The sequence below is a fragment of the Prunus mume genome, linkage group LG4, assembly GCF_029339155.1.
Source record: "Prunus mume cultivar Tortuosa linkage group LG4, ASM2933915v1, whole genome shotgun sequence".
NCBI classification, from domain to species: domain Eukaryota; kingdom Viridiplantae; phylum Streptophyta; class Magnoliopsida; order Rosales; family Rosaceae; genus Prunus; species Prunus mume.
In genome coordinates, this window is record NC_142701.1 from 25,450,097 (window position 1) to 25,469,233 (window position 19,137).

At 36.4% G+C, this 19,137-nt stretch overlaps 2 protein-coding genes across 5 annotated transcripts; one reads left to right on the forward strand and one right to left on the reverse strand.

The window, feature by feature from the left end:
• The first annotated feature begins 1,145 nt into the window (after nucleotides 1-1,145).
• LOC103328780 (Phosphoribosyltransferase family protein) lies at nucleotides 1,146-4,343 on the forward strand. 2 transcript variants are annotated; one of them, XM_089049695.1, is made up of 7 exons: nucleotides 1,146-1,350; nucleotides 1,931-2,246; nucleotides 2,882-2,977; nucleotides 3,124-3,192; nucleotides 3,282-3,410; nucleotides 3,792-3,888; nucleotides 3,977-4,343. In XM_089049695.1, the coding sequence occupies exons 1-7, from the start codon at nucleotides 1,235-1,237 to the stop codon at nucleotides 4,105-4,107; spliced, it is 954 nt and encodes a 317-aa protein (XP_088905821.1). In that variant the 5' UTR covers nucleotides 1,146-1,234; the 3' UTR covers nucleotides 4,108-4,343. The 2 variants fall into 2 exon arrangements, with proteins under 2 accessions (XP_088905821.1, XP_088905820.1); XM_089049694.1 differs by having other exon boundaries at nucleotides 1,147-1,350; nucleotides 3,974-4,343.
• Nucleotides 4,344-4,953: 610 nt separating this feature from the next.
• Nucleotides 4,954-12,813, reverse strand: LOC103328779 (protein MEI2-like 2). Of its 3 annotated transcripts, none has more exons than XM_008231192.3 (13): nucleotides 12,297-12,813; nucleotides 11,068-11,121; nucleotides 10,792-10,935; nucleotides 10,233-10,702; nucleotides 8,998-9,156; nucleotides 8,789-8,905; nucleotides 8,509-8,660; nucleotides 7,555-7,646; nucleotides 6,512-7,445; nucleotides 6,331-6,415; nucleotides 6,174-6,242; nucleotides 5,796-5,975; nucleotides 4,954-5,653 (listed from the first exon to the last, which is right to left on the reverse strand). In XM_008231192.3, the coding sequence occupies exons 2-13, from the start codon at nucleotides 11,084-11,086 to the stop codon at nucleotides 5,537-5,539; spliced, it is 2,538 nt and encodes an 845-aa protein (XP_008229414.2). In that variant the 5' UTR covers nucleotides 11,087-11,121; nucleotides 12,297-12,813; the 3' UTR covers nucleotides 4,954-5,536. The 3 variants fall into 3 exon arrangements, with proteins under 3 accessions (XP_008229414.2, XP_008229413.2, XP_016649365.2); XM_008231191.3 differs by having other exon boundaries at nucleotides 10,786-10,935; nucleotides 12,297-12,809; XM_016793879.2 differs by lacking the exon at nucleotides 12,297-12,813 and adding an exon at nucleotides 12,223-12,280 and having other exon boundaries at nucleotides 10,786-10,935.
• Nucleotides 12,814-19,137: the final 6,324 nt, after the last annotated feature.

Sequence of the window (19,137 nt, forward strand, 5' to 3'; positions counted from 1 at the left end):
AATGGTATTTGTATAGAGATTTTTTATTTAAACCTCACACTTCTCTTAGTTCACCCCATGATCTAAATTCACCCCAACTTTTAATTTAAATTTTCACAATTTCTAAGAAAACCCTATTATTTTTCCAAACTACCCTTAAATACACCCCAAGCTGAAAAAATAAGAAATAAAAGAAATTTTCTATTTAAATCTCACAAGCTACCCTTAAAGGAGGAAGTACGTTATGCGCATGAGAAATAGTAAGTAATGAAATTAGTTTTTTTGTACACACACATGGGATTAAGAGGTTGCAAAGGGAAGTTTCATATTTCATGAAGTATGAAACACGCAATGGTGTAAGTACCCGCTAAGTTTGATCAAGTCTCCTGACCAAATGGGTCAAATTGTTAAAGGAATTTGACAAACACTTGATTTGTTGACAATGTGAATTTATAGATTGGAAAATTTTTTGTGCATAGTATGTGATTCTTATTTGATTTCTATCTCCAAATGCCATCTAGAATTTTCAAACATTGAAACACTATGTACTGCAGCTTTAGGCACTTTGGGTTGATTCATTGTTTCACTTCCTAAATTCTAAACCCTAAACCATAGGAGATAAACAGGGAAGAAGGTGTAACCTAATAAAACTTTATAAAAGTTTACAAAACCCAATATGTCGAATAAAAATGTTAAGTATTAAGTTGGATGACATTTTTTTTTTTTTTACACAATAATAAAACTTACAGCTTAATGATTTAAGTATTGGGGTGAATAAAGAGAAGTGTAGGGTTTAAATAGAAAATCTCTTTTTATATTAAAACCAACAAAATGAATAAAAAATCATATCTTTAAAATAACAATAAAATCAAATCAAATAAAAAAAACCAACAAAAAATAAATAAATAAAGTTTAGGGGAAGTAGAAATCAGGATATAGGGGGAGAGAAAGAGAGAGAGTTTATTTTTAGTTTTTACAAATTTTATTAATATTTTAATCAATTTTGATACAAAAATATCATTTTACCCTTGAATTTAACAGAAAAGTTAACAAAATTGACGACATGACCATTTGTCCTAAGAATCACGGAACTATTTTAGAATTGAGGTACTCAAATGCAAATCGAATTTAAATTAAAGGACTTATAAAAGGATTTACCCTTACAAGTTATAATTCTCACTATCTCTCCCTAAAACCCTCTCCTGTCTGTCTGTGGGAGCTTGTGGGCTCTGTTCCTCTTACAAGATAGACGGCCATGGAAAACTCACAGAAGAAGCAAGTGTTCCTATTCTACTGCGCTGAATGTGAAGACCTTGCTCGACAGGTCGCTTCTCAGTCTGACCACATAACCCTCCAGACCATCAAATGGAGGTTCTCTCTTTCTCTCTCCTCAAACTTGTTTTGTCATGCTCTGTGCTCCTTTATTTGTTCCTCTTGATAGTCTGCTTTCCTACCCATTTTATGAATTCTGCTTTGTTTTGTTTCCTAGTCATGAATTTGAGATGGGTTCTTCTTTTTCAGCTCACTTTTTCAAAAGAAAAAATGGGCACTTTTCTTTTCATCTGTTATTTCTGAAGGTTGTGATTCAATGAATATTAACAGAATACAAAACCAAAAGAGCGAAACTTGTGATCTTCTGTAAAGCTGTGCATACAAGAGTTTGGAAAAGTGGAGAACTTGAATGCTGAATTAATTGATTAGTCAATGCTAAGTAAAAAAAGAAAGAATCTTTAAGACCAAAGAAGTGTAATTGAGAAAGATTTATATGAGGGATGCCTTCTAGTTATCAAAAATTTGACTATTCCATTGTATTTTACTTATAATTTTACCAATTGAATCCCTTGTCATAGATTCCTAGATGGGGGCAGTGGTAAAGGAAAGTTGAGACTAGCATATTTAGTACAGGATGTGTAAGATAAGTGGGAGTACTGATTGGATCGTATATATACAGGACTTTTGATGATGGATTTCCAAACATTTTTATAAACAACGCACAAGACCTTCGAGGCCAACATGTTGCCTTTCTTGCATCATTTAGCTCTCAAGGAGTTATCTTTGAACAGCTTTCTGTAATATATGCACTCCCCCGTCTGTTTGTTGCATCGTTCACATTAGTTTTGCCTTTCTTTCCAACTGGTTCCTTTGAACGAATGGAAGAAGAAGGGGATGTAGCAACTGCATTTACCATGGCAAGAATGTTGTCCAATATTCCCATATCAAAAGGTGGCCCAAACAGTGTACTCATCTATGACATACATGCTTTACAGGTTTGTCTGCATATCCTAGTTTTTTTGTTCTTCTCTTATTCTCATGGACGAGCCTTTTAGTAATTAAACTGGCTAAGATTTTCTGATATAAATTTTTCTATCAAGTAATTTGTACATGATGCTGCCGAAAACTTTGTATTTGAGTTACTCCAGTTACAGATATTTATGCATACGTACCATTCCATCTAGTCTCCTTTTCATTAAGGTGTAGTGCAGTAGTGTAATAATAGGATGCAGTCGATCATCCAAACACCTCATGCCCCTGCAGTTCTAATTCTCTGAAATTTGTTTCTTAACTCCACTCTAAGCATCATAAACAAACTTTTCATTTGTAAGTGATGAACAGAAATTCGTATAATAACAATTATATACTCCCTTAAAAAAACAATCATATACATCTGCAACCTAATAACCTTTTTAGGTCAACGTTTTTCTGCAACTTATTACCACACCCCTATTTCTATGATAATTTGTTCTTTTCTCTTCTTTCTTTAGCTCACCAGTATTTGGCCTCTGTTTGCAATTCTCATTTTCTCCATTTTTATGATTTCACATGGGTTGGGATTGTATATTGTTGATTGTCATTACCTTATTTATTGAATATTTGTGTTCTGTACTTCCTTTCTTTTTTGCAGGAAAGATTTTATTTTGGGGACCATGTTTTGCCTTTGTTTGAGACTGGAATTCCACTCTTGAAGCAGCGTCTCCACCAGCTTCCCGACTCTGATAAGGTGAGTGTGCGGCAGTGTCTTCCATGTGTCTCATAATGAATCGTTATAATCATTTTTTGGGTTTATTTGCCTTGTCTATAAATGCTTGCCAAGTGGCTTTATTCTCTGTATTTATGATTTCCATTCTAATTAAAGTCACCTCTCAGATAGTTGTTGCATTTCCTGATGATGGAGCATGGAAGCGATTCCACAAGCAGTTGGATCACTTTCCCATGGTTGGTTTGAACTTTTGCTTAAAGTGAGAATTATTTCTATTATCATTTTAAATCTCACCTTTATGAATTGTATGTTTTTTTAATGGCAGGTGGTGTGTAATAAGGTTCGTGAAGGTGACAAGAGGATAGTTCGGATCAAGGAGGGAAATCCTGCTGGTTATCATGTAGTCATTGTTGATGACTTGGTGCAATCTGGCGGCACCTTGATCGAGTGCCAGGTATATTTCCAATGGGTGACCCCTACTTATCAATACCTTTCTTCCCTACTCTTTATATACTCATGAACCTGTTGCTTCTGAATTTTGACATGTTTAAGTTCTTTCAAGATTGCAAATCTTCATGGTATCACTACAGGTCTTGGCTGTAGTTTGTATTCTGAATATCATAGAGCTAGCTTTTTAAAGCTTGGCCTAGATTGTGGACCTCTTGTCCACGCTAGGAAGTTTTGTTGTAACTATTAGTGTTTATCAATAAAGCCTTTGTATCTGTAATTGGTATGTGTACATCAGAAACATAAAAGCATTTCAAACATTTATGCCATGCTTTTGGAACTTGGAAGTATTCCGTAATCATTCCCTTTGTGTCTTTTATTCTGGCAGAAAGTTTTGGCTGCTCATGGTGCAGCCAAGGTTAGCGCTTATGTCACCCATGGTGTATTTCCTAAACGCTCATGGGAGCGGTTCACTCACAAGGATGGTAAGTACTTGCATGCTATTGTATACATGTCATCTTTGTAATTGTAATTTCTGTGTTCCTTATTGCCAGTTGATTTGATTTTCAGAAGGCTCGGAGAAGGCATTCGCCTACTTTTGGATCACGGATTCCTGCCCGCTTACTGTCAAAGCCGTGGCAAATAAAGCTCCTTTTGAGGTGTTGAGTCTTGCAGGTTCCATTGCTGATGCTCTACAGATTTGAACGCATGCACTAAAAAATACAGTTAGACAATTTGCAATACTTATGACATCATTATTCTGCCGGCAAGTTCTGATATAAGTAGGTGATTTCACATTTTATGTTACTAATGAGTCATGACACATGACTGAAATTCGGATTGCTTCTAGAATACCGCATTTAACGTTAGAACTTGCCCTGTTGTAACTCTCAGCTTTATAATGCGTTCACAAAGACAATAATTTAGTTGAGTTTGTGCCTCCCATGTGTTATGTATGGCCTGAGCTGCTTATTAATCTGTCACCTACTTTACAAGCCATACGCAAGGGAACAAGTAAACCTTCGTAGCAACCAAACTGAAGATGTTACTCAATCCACTACATGGTTGATTTCTGACTGTCAATACATGTGGAGTTCACATTTCGTCAATGGTCTGAAAACAAACTGAAGATGTTACTCAATCCACTACATGGTTGATTTCTGACTGTCAATACATGTGGAGTTCACATTTCGTCAATGGTCTGAAAACACCCACATGGCCAACTAATCTTAGCAAAATCCTTATACCCTTTCCTGGCTTGCTCTTCTAATATATTTTTTGTTTTTAAACAATATATTTGGGTGGAACGTTGCGTCCAGCATGCCCTGTACTCGTGCCTCGCGTGACACAAACATGCATTGTCCAATTGAAATGAATCGTGCTCAGTGCCATGTTTGTGCATGTTCAACCTCTTTTACACCTACTTTGACCAACATTCTCTTTGAAAATCCCAGCAGGCATATCCAACAATGTACTTTCAAACAAATGACATTGAGAGATTAAAATTTTGTGTGCGCACCATGTCAGAGAGAGAGAGAGAGAGAGAGAGAGAGAGAGAACATCTGTACATCCATATATTTATTTAATTCAGTACAAAGTTTTTTGGTATATGACAACACCGACCCACTATGAACATGACGATTCTGTTTGTCTCCCTTCTATACAACCTTTAATTTTTTTCCCCCTTAAACAGCCCTGAAGCCCTATTACCCAACAGAGCATTTTAGCCATATGAACACGTAAAATCATATTTGCAGTGGGATTTTAAAGACCCAGGACGCTACAAAAAACAACAAAAGGAAAAAACCAAAAGGAGAAATTCTGCACAAACCGTTGGGCAATGCATATGGCTGCAGAGAGACTTCACAATTCAGCTATATGCTTCACCTTATTCTAATCCCTTGGTTGAATAACAATTTGCACTCTACAAATTAACAAAATGCTCTCTGCCCGCTTTCCCTTCCATACTTCCTCAGTAAATATCAGAGTTATCCAGTACTCAAAAGCGGACACTAGCCATAATTTAGTTATTATACGCCCCACACCTCGACTTCTCTCTCTACTCTGTACACTTGACTATGCAGAAGTTAGCAGCCCTGTCCCCCTCAGGCATGTAAGAATACCAATACATTGTTAACTGTTCTCTGGCTTCTCATCCAGATCCCCCTTTGGGCTGTCCAATGAGTCACCCAAGTAAGAGCCATCCGGCTGCCGGATACATATGTTTAAGTTTCTGGAAAGGAAAGTTTCCTGGAGGATCCACAAACATAAACATATGAATATATCAGAAAAGAATATAGGGTGTTTGTGTTTTGAGATCAAATTTTGATAACTGGAGCAGAGAGAGCAACATCATTATAACAAAAGAAGACATATAACTCAAACATATAACCTGATCGCTAGTCTCTTGGCCCTCTGAGTGGAACAGAATGGGCCGACAACGCTTGTCCTCATTCATTAGGCTTGAATTCTGAAAATGAGTCACAAGGGCAGCTTTGCCCTGGATTCGTGCATATGCCAATGAAGCAACTTTTTCACTGTTGAACTTCTCCCATTTCTTCCCATTAAATGCCTGCACCAATTTAATGGTTTTAGTACTATCGTAAACATTAAATTTCTCATTAGTTTTCACTCTGACTGATGAATTTGAACATTCTCAAATTGCCAATCAAATATCAAGAAAAAGTTCTTCGGCTCAAGCTAGTGAATAAAGCACCCAAATACAATTTAACCAACAACAAACAAAGGGATAAAATGGCCCAAAATTAACCTCATAAAAGGCTATAATATGGGAAGGAGACACCATATTGATGAAGGCATAACCCACATTGCACTTATTCTGCAAAGAGAGCAGGGTGCTGATTAGCATTAGATAAACTTGAGGAAATTATAGAGCACTCACATCAAATAGTAGCGCAAAGAATCACCTTAAAGTCGATTGGCAGGTAGAGAAAATCATATGTACCACAGTGATTTTCATCAATAGCAGCCAGCAGCATTTTTGAAGTGTACCTAATATGAGAAAGACGAGCAAAATGATAAAGGTATTCAAAATGATAGGAGTTGCAAGCATATACTTCCTAGGATGATTACAACTATTTTTCTTACTTGTTCGGGATGTTTTTTATCATTAAAGTAGTCCTAATATCTTCCCCACTGATAATTTTATCCAAATCAAGTTGATACTGTTTTTTGCTATCTATTTGATTCCCAGTATTCTCAATTCGCCGACTTCTACTACGATCAGCCAACATTTCATTGATGGTTGCTGCTGGTCCAGTATATGAGCCATTCCCAAGGTACATAGGGCCATGCTTTGGCAATGACATCATTCTGAAGCTAGGCGAGCTATTTTCAGTAATGTTTCCTGGAAGACCCACACCAGCACTCAATGTTGCACGACTGCCCATGTTCATCATGTAATTCCCACTGTTGCGACTTAAAGCCATGCCCCCAAACACTGGATTCATGAAGGATGTTTCTGGTGACTCTGGAAAAAAGCCAAAATGTCTATCCAGAGGAACACCAGATGGAGCAGATCCCACATGTTGGCTATGTGAACTCAGGAAAGAACCATGCCGGCTACCCAATGAAAAACCTTGTCCCTGTCCACTGGATGAAAATGGATTCCCCACAGATGAGGTTGGCCAGGCAGAAGAATTATGCTCAGCATAAGGAGTTGGACTTCCCCAGAGAAACTGAGGACCTGACAATGTTCCAATCCCTGCTGAATTTGAATTTGACTCACCAAATGAGATGGGACCTGGACTTGCACTTAATTTCTGCTCAGGATAGGAAAGGGAATGCTGATACCCTGCTCCTTGTGTTGATGTAGAGTTGCTATATATTTGATTTATATTGTTTAACCTTCCTTGATCTTTACCAATAGGCGCAATCTTTGGAGAGTTAGACGCATGAGCTGGGAGAATTGAAGCTAACCCAGGCAAATGGTTGCTGTCTGGACTGAGGCTTCCCAAACCTGGGGACTTACTGAAAGCTGGCTGGTTATGCTCAATGGGGCTTCCGATGTGTGCCCAGGTACCTATCACGGTAACAAATCAATTGTTTAGCTTCAGCAGCATGCATTCCCAATAAGTGCCAATCCAGCACTTGGTGAAAACAAGCACATCGGTCATTGGTGAGAGATCTACCTGGAGGAGAGTTGGTCAATGGTGAACCCACTTGATGTCGGAAACTCCGAGTTTCATCTTGTTCAAGCTCTTGAGTGAGTTGTTGCATCAAGCTAAACCCAAAAAAAAAAGTGTGATGAATTAATTCCTTGCCCAGCTTAATTATTTAATAAAAAATCAACAGTATTTCTGTAGTAGTGGGATTCAAGAAAGGTTATATAATACAAACAGAGTCAAAATATATGAAGGATAGTAAGATTCAAAGGAAGAAGAAGCTTGACAATTCATGAAAATATGTGTTGCAAACTCTCCATAAAATAGGGGGGCAGCATCTAAAAATTCTATACATGGCACAGGATCTATGTATTGATTTTTTAATAGGTAAGCAAAGGGGGCTCCAAAAGAACATCCCCGGATAAGATTCCAAAGGGTCAAAGGAAGCCCAGCCCAAATCGAATGTGTAACCATTAAATTTGAATCAGAGCTTTAATCTAAGACTCCACTTCACAGGATGGAAGTTACCTCTTGAAACACATTTATTTTCTGTGGATAATTATTTTTTGAAGTCAACTAAGCAGCCAAGACTGTAAAAAAATATTTTTCAGATTATGCCCAGGAATCTGACAATCTTGACTAAAGTTCTCATGAACACTTCACGTTGAACTTCAGTAAAATATTTTTATTTGATGCGAACGTAAATTTTTGCATACAGTAATTGCCAGTGTTTGAAGACATTGCACTGAATGGAGGATTTGGAAATTTGATTTTTGTGTGTGACATTTAAAGGGAAAAATTCAACAAATGAAAGCACCATTAGTCAAATAGGCAACATTACACTTAACAGATCCAAGGAAACCTTTCGCCTCACTATTTGTCACCCTCATGAAATTAATGGATGATGAAATTCAGGGCAATACAAAATGTCTAAACTCATATTGCAAATTGTTGCAGAACCCAAAGTAAATTGATACTTACGTTCTACGTGCTCCACCAGGGCGGCTAGGTTCGAGCTTTATGCGTTTCCCAGCTATGTCACTCCTATTTAATGCCCGCAAAGCTGCCTCTGCAGCTCTAACATCATAAAACTCTATGAATTTATGGTGTCTCTTGTGTGGTGTTTCCCGAATCTGCATTTTGTACTCATGGAATGTTAAATATCAGACAACCAATCAAGATAATAAAAAGGTGCACAACTGCACATACAAAACAAGAATGCTAACAAAACGACATACAACATTTATGCACTAAAATTTACCTCTTTGACTTCTCCATAAGCCCCAAATATCTGTCTAAGGTCATCATTTGACACTGATGCATCCAAATTGAACACCACAAGAGTTCCTTGGTTGATATCCTTTTCTGACGGGTTATCCTGGATTTCAGCAGAGAACAGGACGCATTACGAAGATGTTGAATGAATAACTAGTACAATACCAAACTACTATGGATAACATCTATTCAAACCTTAGGAATTGAAAAATGAATGTCAAGTTTCCTTCGTCTCAAGGGCTTGTTCTGTAATGCACGCATTGCAGTGCGAGCAGCTCGGATATCATAGTAAGATATCATCACAAAGCCCCTATGCTTGCATGCAGTGTATAAAGTTCTGATATCCCCATATTGCTAAGGAAAAAAGGGATGGGTCCATAAATCAATAAGAATCAAGAGTATCAAAGTGCAGACGAAAAGTTGCCATACACACCAAAAATATATATAAAAACTCAAAAAACACTGCCGATACCAATTACAAACTTACTGTTTCCCATACACACCAAGAGGAAACGCGCGCGCGCACGCGAGAGAGAGAGAGAGAGAGAGAGAGAGAGAGAGAGAGAGAATCATTGCAAAGGCAAAGAAACCAGTGCACCAAATACATTATCTACCAAAAGATTATGTTGCAAAGAAATTCCCACTGACAAGAACAATGTTGGCAGTGGCACTTGAATTATCTGTAACGAACACTGAAAGTACAGTACAACAAATTTGTCACCAAAAGTGGTCTCTAACTATAACAGGTAAGTTCTTAGAATACCAACCCTGAAACCTACCTGTGTCATTCAGTGAGTCAGCCAATGCAAGTTGCAACAACAAACGAATTTATAACAACACCAACTCAACAAAGAGAGCATGATTGGAACTCCAAAGTGCAAGGGAAATGAGTTACATAACAAGTTCTGCCAGAACATTTACTTGCATGGATGAAATTACTAAAGGAAAGGCCCTCTCCATGATATCAAAAGTCGATTGCTTGATTTTCTTTGCAATAAGGAACTTCATGAACTTGAATAGTCTTAAGTTTCTAATAAGGGATTTTAAAGGGGCAAGAGACAATTCCATTGAATCAGGAAGCTAGAATTCATTTTGTTCCATTTCATACAGAAGTCTCACCTAGAGTTTTATTATTATTTTTCTTCATTTGTATGAAAAGCAAGAATCCCTCCTAAAACCTACTACCTAAAAACACCATGAAAATCTTTTGACTTTTGGGAAAATCATCATGGCCTCGGATTTAATAACTCACCAAGTACTCCAAAACAACCCGCAATTCACCCACCCAAAAGAAAACAAGTGAACATTTTATTTTTGGTCAAATAAAACAAGTGAACATTAAACCAAAACATAACCAGGAGAACAAATAAAATAAGCAAGGCACAGAGGCCAAGCAAAATTGACACTTATAACGAAATAACTGGCAATACCTCAAATAGAGTTCTCAATTCAGAGTCCTCCACGTTACTATTGATATTTCTAACGAACAAGGTCCTTGATGGATGCTCTCCATATGGGTGCTCCCCAGCCACAGCTCCCACGCCATTTGGAAGAGCATAATGACCAATCCCATTTGGAACAACCCCATCAGATATGCTTAGTTTTGACATGCCAATGCCAAGGCCATCTTGAGATTCAAAATCCAATTCCATTCCGCCTCCACTGCCAAAGAGGTCGTATTCTTCAACATCCTCCAGCTGATTAGGCAATCGACTTAGATCAAAATCATCTGTTATGCCTGCTAAGAGATCATCTTCATCATCAGGAAGCATGATCCCAAATGCGTTGGATTCAACATTTTCAAGCGGATCCTTAATCTCATTTTCTTGCTCAACATTGTTTAAACTAGGCAAGCTATCATCAACAGACTGACCCAAATGCTCCAAGTCAGAGAAGTTCACTGCATATTGAGTAAATCGAGTCTCAACTCTCAACAACCATTCTACAGATAGGGAAAAAATTTACATTGAAAAAAGAACTCACACATACACTTTTCACGTGGAAGTACAGGCAATGAGCTCGAAAACAAGCTAGTATCACTTGATGCATGATATGCCTCAGTTGCATGAAGAATCCCCCATGCATTACTTTCCAATTTTCTAGGATTATTAACTGATGGAATCTTAAAGTCCCCTACAAAAACGGTTACAAATGACAGATCACGAGAAAGATCATGCATACACAAGGAACTAACATGTATGTAGCATATGCACATGGCTATGACCCTGTGCCATGCTTCCATCAGTTAAAGGAAAGAGAAGGAACCTTCAAAACGACCCAACATAGTATCCTGTAAATGTTTCTCCACTGAATCACTTTCTGCATACACAAGGGCAGTAAAAATAGAAAGCTCAACTATCAGAAAACTCTCAAATTTATATTTCTGCTAGTTCAGAAAACATGCATATGTAAATACAGATATATCACACGCTGATACAAATGTAATGGATTAACAATACATACAGAAGCCCTTATGGTGCAAAGAAATGAAAAGAAAAGGAATAATTAATAATTTTTTAACATAATTTATAACTGATTTACAAATATAAGAGCAAAAGACCATGGCTCCTCAATATTTCCCTATTTGTTGAGTCAGCCAAGGAATCAAGTCAGTATCACTCAGAACGTACATAAATGGGAAAGCATCAATAATTGCTGTCTTCATTTCAACCAAGAAAAACCATCAATGATTGGAAAAATGAGCATCAGAATATGTACATATATATGCCGGAAGTATCAAAAACCTGCAGAGGTATATTTGATCTTTTAAGTACACACAATTTTATGGTTCTTTCTTTTTCCCTAGAAAAAAGCACACACAAATTTAGATGCTTGCATAGAAGAATATAATCAAGGGAGAAAAGTATCCATTAGCGAAAAAATAAAATATCCCCCAGAATTACCAATGATGGGACGGACTGTTATAACTGCAGTTTTGCATACCAATAACAGAAGGACCTACCGAAACCCAGACAAGTTTTCTAATTGATAGTATAAAGCTAAAACCAGGTTGACAGATTGCCCCAAAACCAAAGTTTGGGCTGATACAAAATCATGCTAAGCACATATAATAAGTCAAACACAATCGACTTGGAATTGAGATGAAGAAAGAGCAACAGAAACAACCTAGTAGCTCAAAAATCCAACTGGGTACCAAGTAAACAAAGTTCTCAGCTCAAATTTAGCATCTAATTCAAGTTTCAACAAAAGGACTTAAATGTTGAAATACCCCCGTACACCTACCTACATCAGAACCCAAATTAGCTGCAAATTATTCAACTTTCCCTCAATAGTAAAATTAATCTCACAGAAATAGAAAAACCCACATGCAATATCAACCAATCACATGCAAAAATCCAAAATTTTCAAACAAAAATCATAGGGGAAAAAACTCAAAAACGAAACTCAAATTTGAATTACCTCAAACAATCCAGAACTGTTGTTGTTGAGAGAGGGAAAAGAGTAGAGAAAATAGAAAAGAGAGACAGAGTTACCTTATAGAGAGAGTACAAACAAAAGCAGCAATTAAAGAGAGTCCATTGAAGATGGATTATGTGGCAGCCTGAGTTCAGAGTTGTTTGTCATGATCAAGGAATTGCTGAGAAAGAGAAAGAAAGGGTAGAGAGAGTGTATGCGTTTGAGAGTTTCGTAGAAGCAGAGATATTTGTTTCTTCCACTCCTCTACTTCCTTTGCTGTCGCCGAGAAACCAGAGAGAAAATGTACGAAAATTGTAAGAGAAACCCAAAATTAAAAATATGAAATGAAAAAAAATATGAAAAATGAAAAACACAGTCAAATGATTGGAGGCAAGGACCAGTGGCAGCAGGACATGGAAAATATTTTATTATTTCCGACACTCACACACTCACACACAAACCATCGAAAACAATACACCAAGCTCTCTCTCTCTCTTTCTCTCTCTCTCTCTTCAACTAGAAATTCGGCTGCATTTGAATTTCATTTGGCGTCCGTTGACACAAAGTATTTGAGATATGACACACCGCAATCCAAACTCTTATGAAATTCGGATAATTTCGCGGGGGTCTTTGACCCTTGCGCTTGGTGGAATTACTTAACTGCCATGCTTCCCTCGCTTTTACGGATGCGTGCGTGTATGATTGCGTGAGGGATGGGACGGGACCAATGGGAGGAGGAGTTAGAGGCAGCTTTGCTGGTGGTGGTTGCAGGGGATTATTGTAATACTTTATGGTGGTGGGGTTGCTGACGTCTTGTTGCGTCGGCCAGAGTGTTGGGTTCCACTACTTTTCTACGGTATGGCCCGGGGAATAACTGGGACCAATTAAAACTTGCCACGTTTCTTTACTCATGGGTCGACTTTGACCGAGGCCTCGAGATGTAGGGCTTTAGCCCAACCTAATGGACTTTGGGCTGGACTTCTTTCTTTCTTTAATCTATTGGGGGCTAGACTTTAAGACTTAGGTAGGCTTATATCATCTTAGAATGTAAAATTGAATTAAATAAATAAAAGTTACATTTTTTTAAAAAAAATTTCTATTGAGAGAAGACGATAATATACTAAACTCACACGTAGTGTTCCGAATTTATATTGCGGCTTTCAAGTCTAGGTCTTGGTCCAAGGTCAAGGAGAATAAATATGAAAACTACAAAGCTAACCTCATCCCATATCGATGTCATCCTTACTCAATATTCCAAAAGGACGATAAATTATAACCTCTCTGTTTTTTTTTTCCAAAAATATGGAAATAATAAATAATAAATTTTAAAAAATGGTGTTGGGTGTTGTGTGTGTGTTTGCTCCAAACCAAATTTTGTGATCATTGATCATGGGTGGGGCCCACATTCCATTATGACATTATTGTATAGACCGGGTTTTTATACGTGGATGAAGCATGGTCCATGGAATATACGCAGAGTGGGGGAATTGAAATCCTTCTGATTGGTCAATTGAGAAGTGGGCTCTCTATGTTGGACTTCAGTAAATCCATCAATTTTGTGGGCTTTTTGGGCATAGAAATACAAGCAAGTTCAAAACCACTCTCACAAAGGGCCTCAGGGTTGTAGTTGGCAAAGTTTTTTTTTTCTGTGGGCAATTGCAAAGTTTTGTTCTATTTTTCTGTTTTCTAGATTCAAACGCGTTCGACAAATATTACCTGGAATTTTCTAATCAATGGAATTGATCACATGCAAAACGAGTTACGCAAAGTGCAAATGTAAAATACTATATTATCAATTTGAGTTGATTAAGTTATTCCATAAGATCTTCTTATCTTTCTGGTCATATTTGTTTTGTCATCGAAGTCCCTAAAATCGATTTAGCGAATCCTTAACGATAGTTATATACCGCGTATGTGTGTGTTTGTTTACTTAAGTCTCAAATTCAACAACCCGCCTCAAGATTCAATTTATTTCCTTTTCAAATTTTTGGCTTTATGCACATATAATATATTATTTTTTCAATTGTCGGTGTACATTTTATACATCAACGGTTGATAACCGCTAAGACGCGAGTCACAATCATGTTGAAAGCAAACCTAATTTGGACACCTAACCCCCCAACCCCACAAAAATACTGGGAAAGTAGATAGAAAGAGCATGTTGTGGCTTTCTTTGCTCAAAAGACACACATTCTAGGGTGAGCAAGAAAATGAAAGTGGAAGCACAAGGCCGAAGCAAAGCCACATATAGAAATGGCATTTGGGGTTTGGGTTGAGTTGGCAGCACTTGGCATATCAAGAGCAAAGCAACTGAGGGAGGAGAGAGGAGAGAGGAGAGAGGAGCATCAGCATCATGAGCAATGCACCTTCATGAAGATGCAATCATGTATGCAATGTGCAAACCGACAGTTGTGGGATCCACTTCCACAGGTCCCACCCACAATATGAAAGGTAGGATCCACCTACTTTTCTTCCCCGCCGGTCGCTTACTTTGTCAAAGAAAAAGTTCACGTGGCCATGTGGGGTGAGGGGGGTTATTGACATGACAGGATATACTTGTGATGGAGGTTAGGGATATCCTTTTTTCCTCAACACGTAATACAACCGTACAAATACGCAGCACATACTACTTGTACAGTTTAGATATACGTATTTGGTGCTGCCCATTTGACTTTTCGACTACGGATCCGTGCAACACGGGGTATGCCTTGACGTGTCAGATTACTATTGGGTGGGGCCATTTGCTTCGTCTGCATTTGCATGGGCTTGGCTGGCTGGCATAAGTCCACTTCTTCTTATTCTTCTTCTTCCATGAAACAAGCTCCGAGGCTCATAATTTATGTGGTGGCTATTGGATTGTGTCCACGTCAACATCTTGTATATATATGTATGTACATAAGTGTATTAGTTAAGGTACCATGATACAAACTCCACATGCATGCTATAATATTTTGCTTTTTTTAAGGATAAGTTCAAAATCTCTCTCTAGAATATATTTTGTGTGTGTTCTTTTTTCATGATCCTTTCCTATGACTGATTGTGTGTTTGTTTTACTTTTGTTTGTGGCCATTTGTCTGATTAAGAATGGTAATCGGGAGTTGTCGGGCAAAATCATGTAAAAAGAATCCGTTGGGATTCAAGAGTTGGATATTTTATATGATATAACTTTACAAAAATTAAGCCTTTTTAACTCACTTGATGCAACTGATAAAGGGAATTAATTAGATGTTATTCCAAACTCATTATTATTGTTCAAGACTCTCTTGTTGCCTAAACTTGAGAATTTAATCGTAAAAATTTCAATACTCTGTCGTCTCATAGTGCAAAATCGAATAATGGTTTTGTCCCGAGGGATCCGGCCTTTTCTCCCTTGACCTAATTTTCTCCAAACATGGAGGTTGTGTTTCGAGTTGGATTGGAAGGGAACTATTATAAATGAGGCAATTGTTACAGTTTTTTTGTTGTTGATCAAAACGAAATTATAAACTAGTAATACTATAATATATGGGAATGAGGATCGAACTCGAGTGCAAATGGGTGAACACACTATTTTAATCAACTAGCTTAATCCATGTATGCACATTTTATATCCAAAGATGATGAAAAGTAGTTATTCTTAGGAAAGTTAGAAAGATGTAGAAAGAAGGAAAAACTCTGGCTATCCCTAGTACCTAGCTCTCCCCTCATATGGCATAAGCTAAGAATGATGCTCTAACTTCCTCCATGCGTGTCGACTGGATAAGCACAAGCATGACCTATTTATCTATAAAAGATTTACACAAATATAATCACAGACCAAATTACTAGCTTTTTGCTAGCCTTGGACTAAAAACAGAATAAACAAAATGATTGAATGAAAACGACACAACTTTTTTTTGGTGCCCAAGATTCGGCATTCAACTTCCTTTTTCAGGCTTGATTGTGAAAGGGAAGGAATTATAATTGTTAAATCCCTTAATTTTTGCAGCAAAATCATCTCCACTTCAATCAGTGGCTTGTGGAGTTTTCACGGCAAGCTATTGGAGAAAGGGTATATATTCATATATTTTTAGTACATCTTTTGTCTTCTGATATGAGCCACAAGGAAACGTATAATTTATTTGTGATAGAAACAAGCAAACCCCCCATGAAAATAAATAAAATTAGAAAGACATGATAGACAAACAACTTTTTATTATTATTATCAAAATAAGAGCTTTCATCCATAAAGAAGCGACGTCAATATAACCAGAACTCTTGACTTCTCTACAAAGTGGCCTCATTAAAACCTTATCATAAAAACCCCAAATGGAAGAAATCCGGTTAAAGAGAGGGACAAACAACTTTTCTTTTGCTTTTAGGAGGAAGAAAAAAAAAAACCAAGGGTCTTATTCTCAAATAATTAATGTTGATTAATGGATGCCTACATGCCCCACATCGCATGTTGATAAAGAAAGAAATGCTGGTATTGTGTCTCCCAACTTTTGAGGTCTGCCTCCACCCCCACTCCAAAACTTCAAAAGCGATTTGAAGTGATCAAGATGGTTTTGGATCACGCAGTTTTTATTTTTCCGTGGAAACGCTTTTCTTTGAAAATTGAGTTTCAGATCCATTTTTTGTCTTCTGTTCTTCTGTTGCCTTTTTGTAACAGGAAGATGTTTGTGCGGATTTTTCTCTCATCCAGACATCCGGATTGTTTAGTGTGCGGATTCCAATGTTTGCAACTGTGTTTCGTTGTAAAAAATGATTTGAAGATGTACACTTCTACAGCAATGGATATTTTTATATAACAGTGTAGTGGCTTGCGATTTGGCAGCATGTATAAGAGGAGAAAACTGAAGAAACATTGAGGTCCGCATGCTAGATAGTTTTCTTCAAAGTTGTACTAAATATCTCAAACGTTTCTTAATATGGTTCTGTTGGTAAAATGTCTTATCCTTGGACAAGAGATATAACACCAAATATTCAAGCTTCATTTACATTTGACCAACTACCATTTGATTTAGCGGTATATGTCTTCATTTTGTTGAAAGATGTCTCCTGATCAACTTACCTGAATAATAAAGATGATATATATATATATACACACACACGATGAATTTTATATCTAGTTATGAGTGTTGTCTCAAAATGGTGCAATTCCCATATGTAATTGGTTTATAATAATTAATTTTTGGCAAATTTTTCTTCCATATTTATTTACAATATTGCATGATCCAACACCAAAAGTCAATTGAGGTTGGATAAAACGTCCATGTTGGAAGGTGTAGGACTTGCTTTCAAGTACCAAACGGATACATGTATGAGATTTGTTGGTAGTATGGAATTTTCATTTTCTTTTATATATAGTTATTATATGGCAAAAACAAAATAAAAATAAAAATAATGTGCAGCACATATTGGCTAATTATGTCTAGGTTCTTATTTTTGGGTGGTCCTCTCTATAACCTTATTTAATATAACAAGTGTGACCATTCAAGTTTTGGCACATGGAAACTAGATTTTAAGTCAAGTGATCACTAATTGATACGGACTATTAAAAATAATTTATCAAATTAGGTGGATTCTTAATGAGAAGTTGAAAACTACCCATCTTTAATGCATTGTCTTGATAAACATGCGTGATGCATGATTGAATTTCTTACTATATATATTATGATTTCTGATGTGATTTTTAATTATTTGTCGCATATGAGTAATATAATACCATATATTAAACCGATACGAAAGTATTCGAATTTGAAATATCGTATAATACTGAAAGATTAATACCACTAAGAACTAATTGGGAACAACCTCATTTTGGAATTTATTTGAGACGTTATTGATTCTATGTTGAGGGGTCTATTGATTTTACAAAATCCATTCTTATTGGATTGATGATATATTTTTCTTAATAAAAGAAAAACAATGTCACAAATATTTGGAGAATAAAAAGTGAGTAACGACTCATTTAAATAACACACTTTATTATCTACTAGCTCTTTGGCACATGCGAATTAGTTTTATTTTTTATTTTTTATTTTATTTTTAGAATTAAGAAAATATAATATGTGTAGTTATGTTACATAAAAGTAGCATATATTATTTGATTTTGTTTTTAATTTTAATTTTTTTAATATGAACAAAATGTGAATTAACCATATTATTCTTATTTAATTAATAATTTTAATTCTTAATGTTTGAATTAACCAATGACATTTTCTAGTATTTTGAATGTTTCATCATTCTCTATTTTTTACTTTATGTATATATAGATAAATACATTATACGTAGTTCCAAATAAAATCATCAAAATTTGATTGGATTTAATTGAATTGTAACGTAAATAAGTCAATATTAAACCTAGCAAATTGATTCTAATTGGATTAGATTAGATTGGATTAAAACGAAACTCTAAATAATCAGGTGGTGATCAATAATGGATCACAATTCTAACTATTTTCTCCACCCTTGCCTTGTTTTTATTTTTTGAATAATAACATTTTTGTTCTTTATATTGTTGAAATTTGATAAATAGATAATATTTATATGATTAATGTGATCATGGTGATTACCATCATTAAATTTTAACCAAACCACTTATCCATGTGGCACACTTGTAGACCTCCCACATTGTTCCCACCAACCTCCACCCCACCACTTAAAACCCACCACGTGTACACCGCACCTCACCTAACAAACTTTGTGATTTCTGAATCAGCAAAAAATCCGATTAAAAGAAGGGCAAAAATGCAATTTAGTTTGCAAATCCTTCTTCAATTAGAATATGGAATCTCCATACAAGAATCTGCCACCTCACTCAAAAAACCACAATATCCGAAACAACCCCTACATTTCCTCGAAATTTCATCTCACCGCCTCTGTAGGCTGTAGCTAGCTCTCTCTCTCTCTGTATATCTCCATTATTAATATCCTTTTCCGTATCCCTACGTTTCT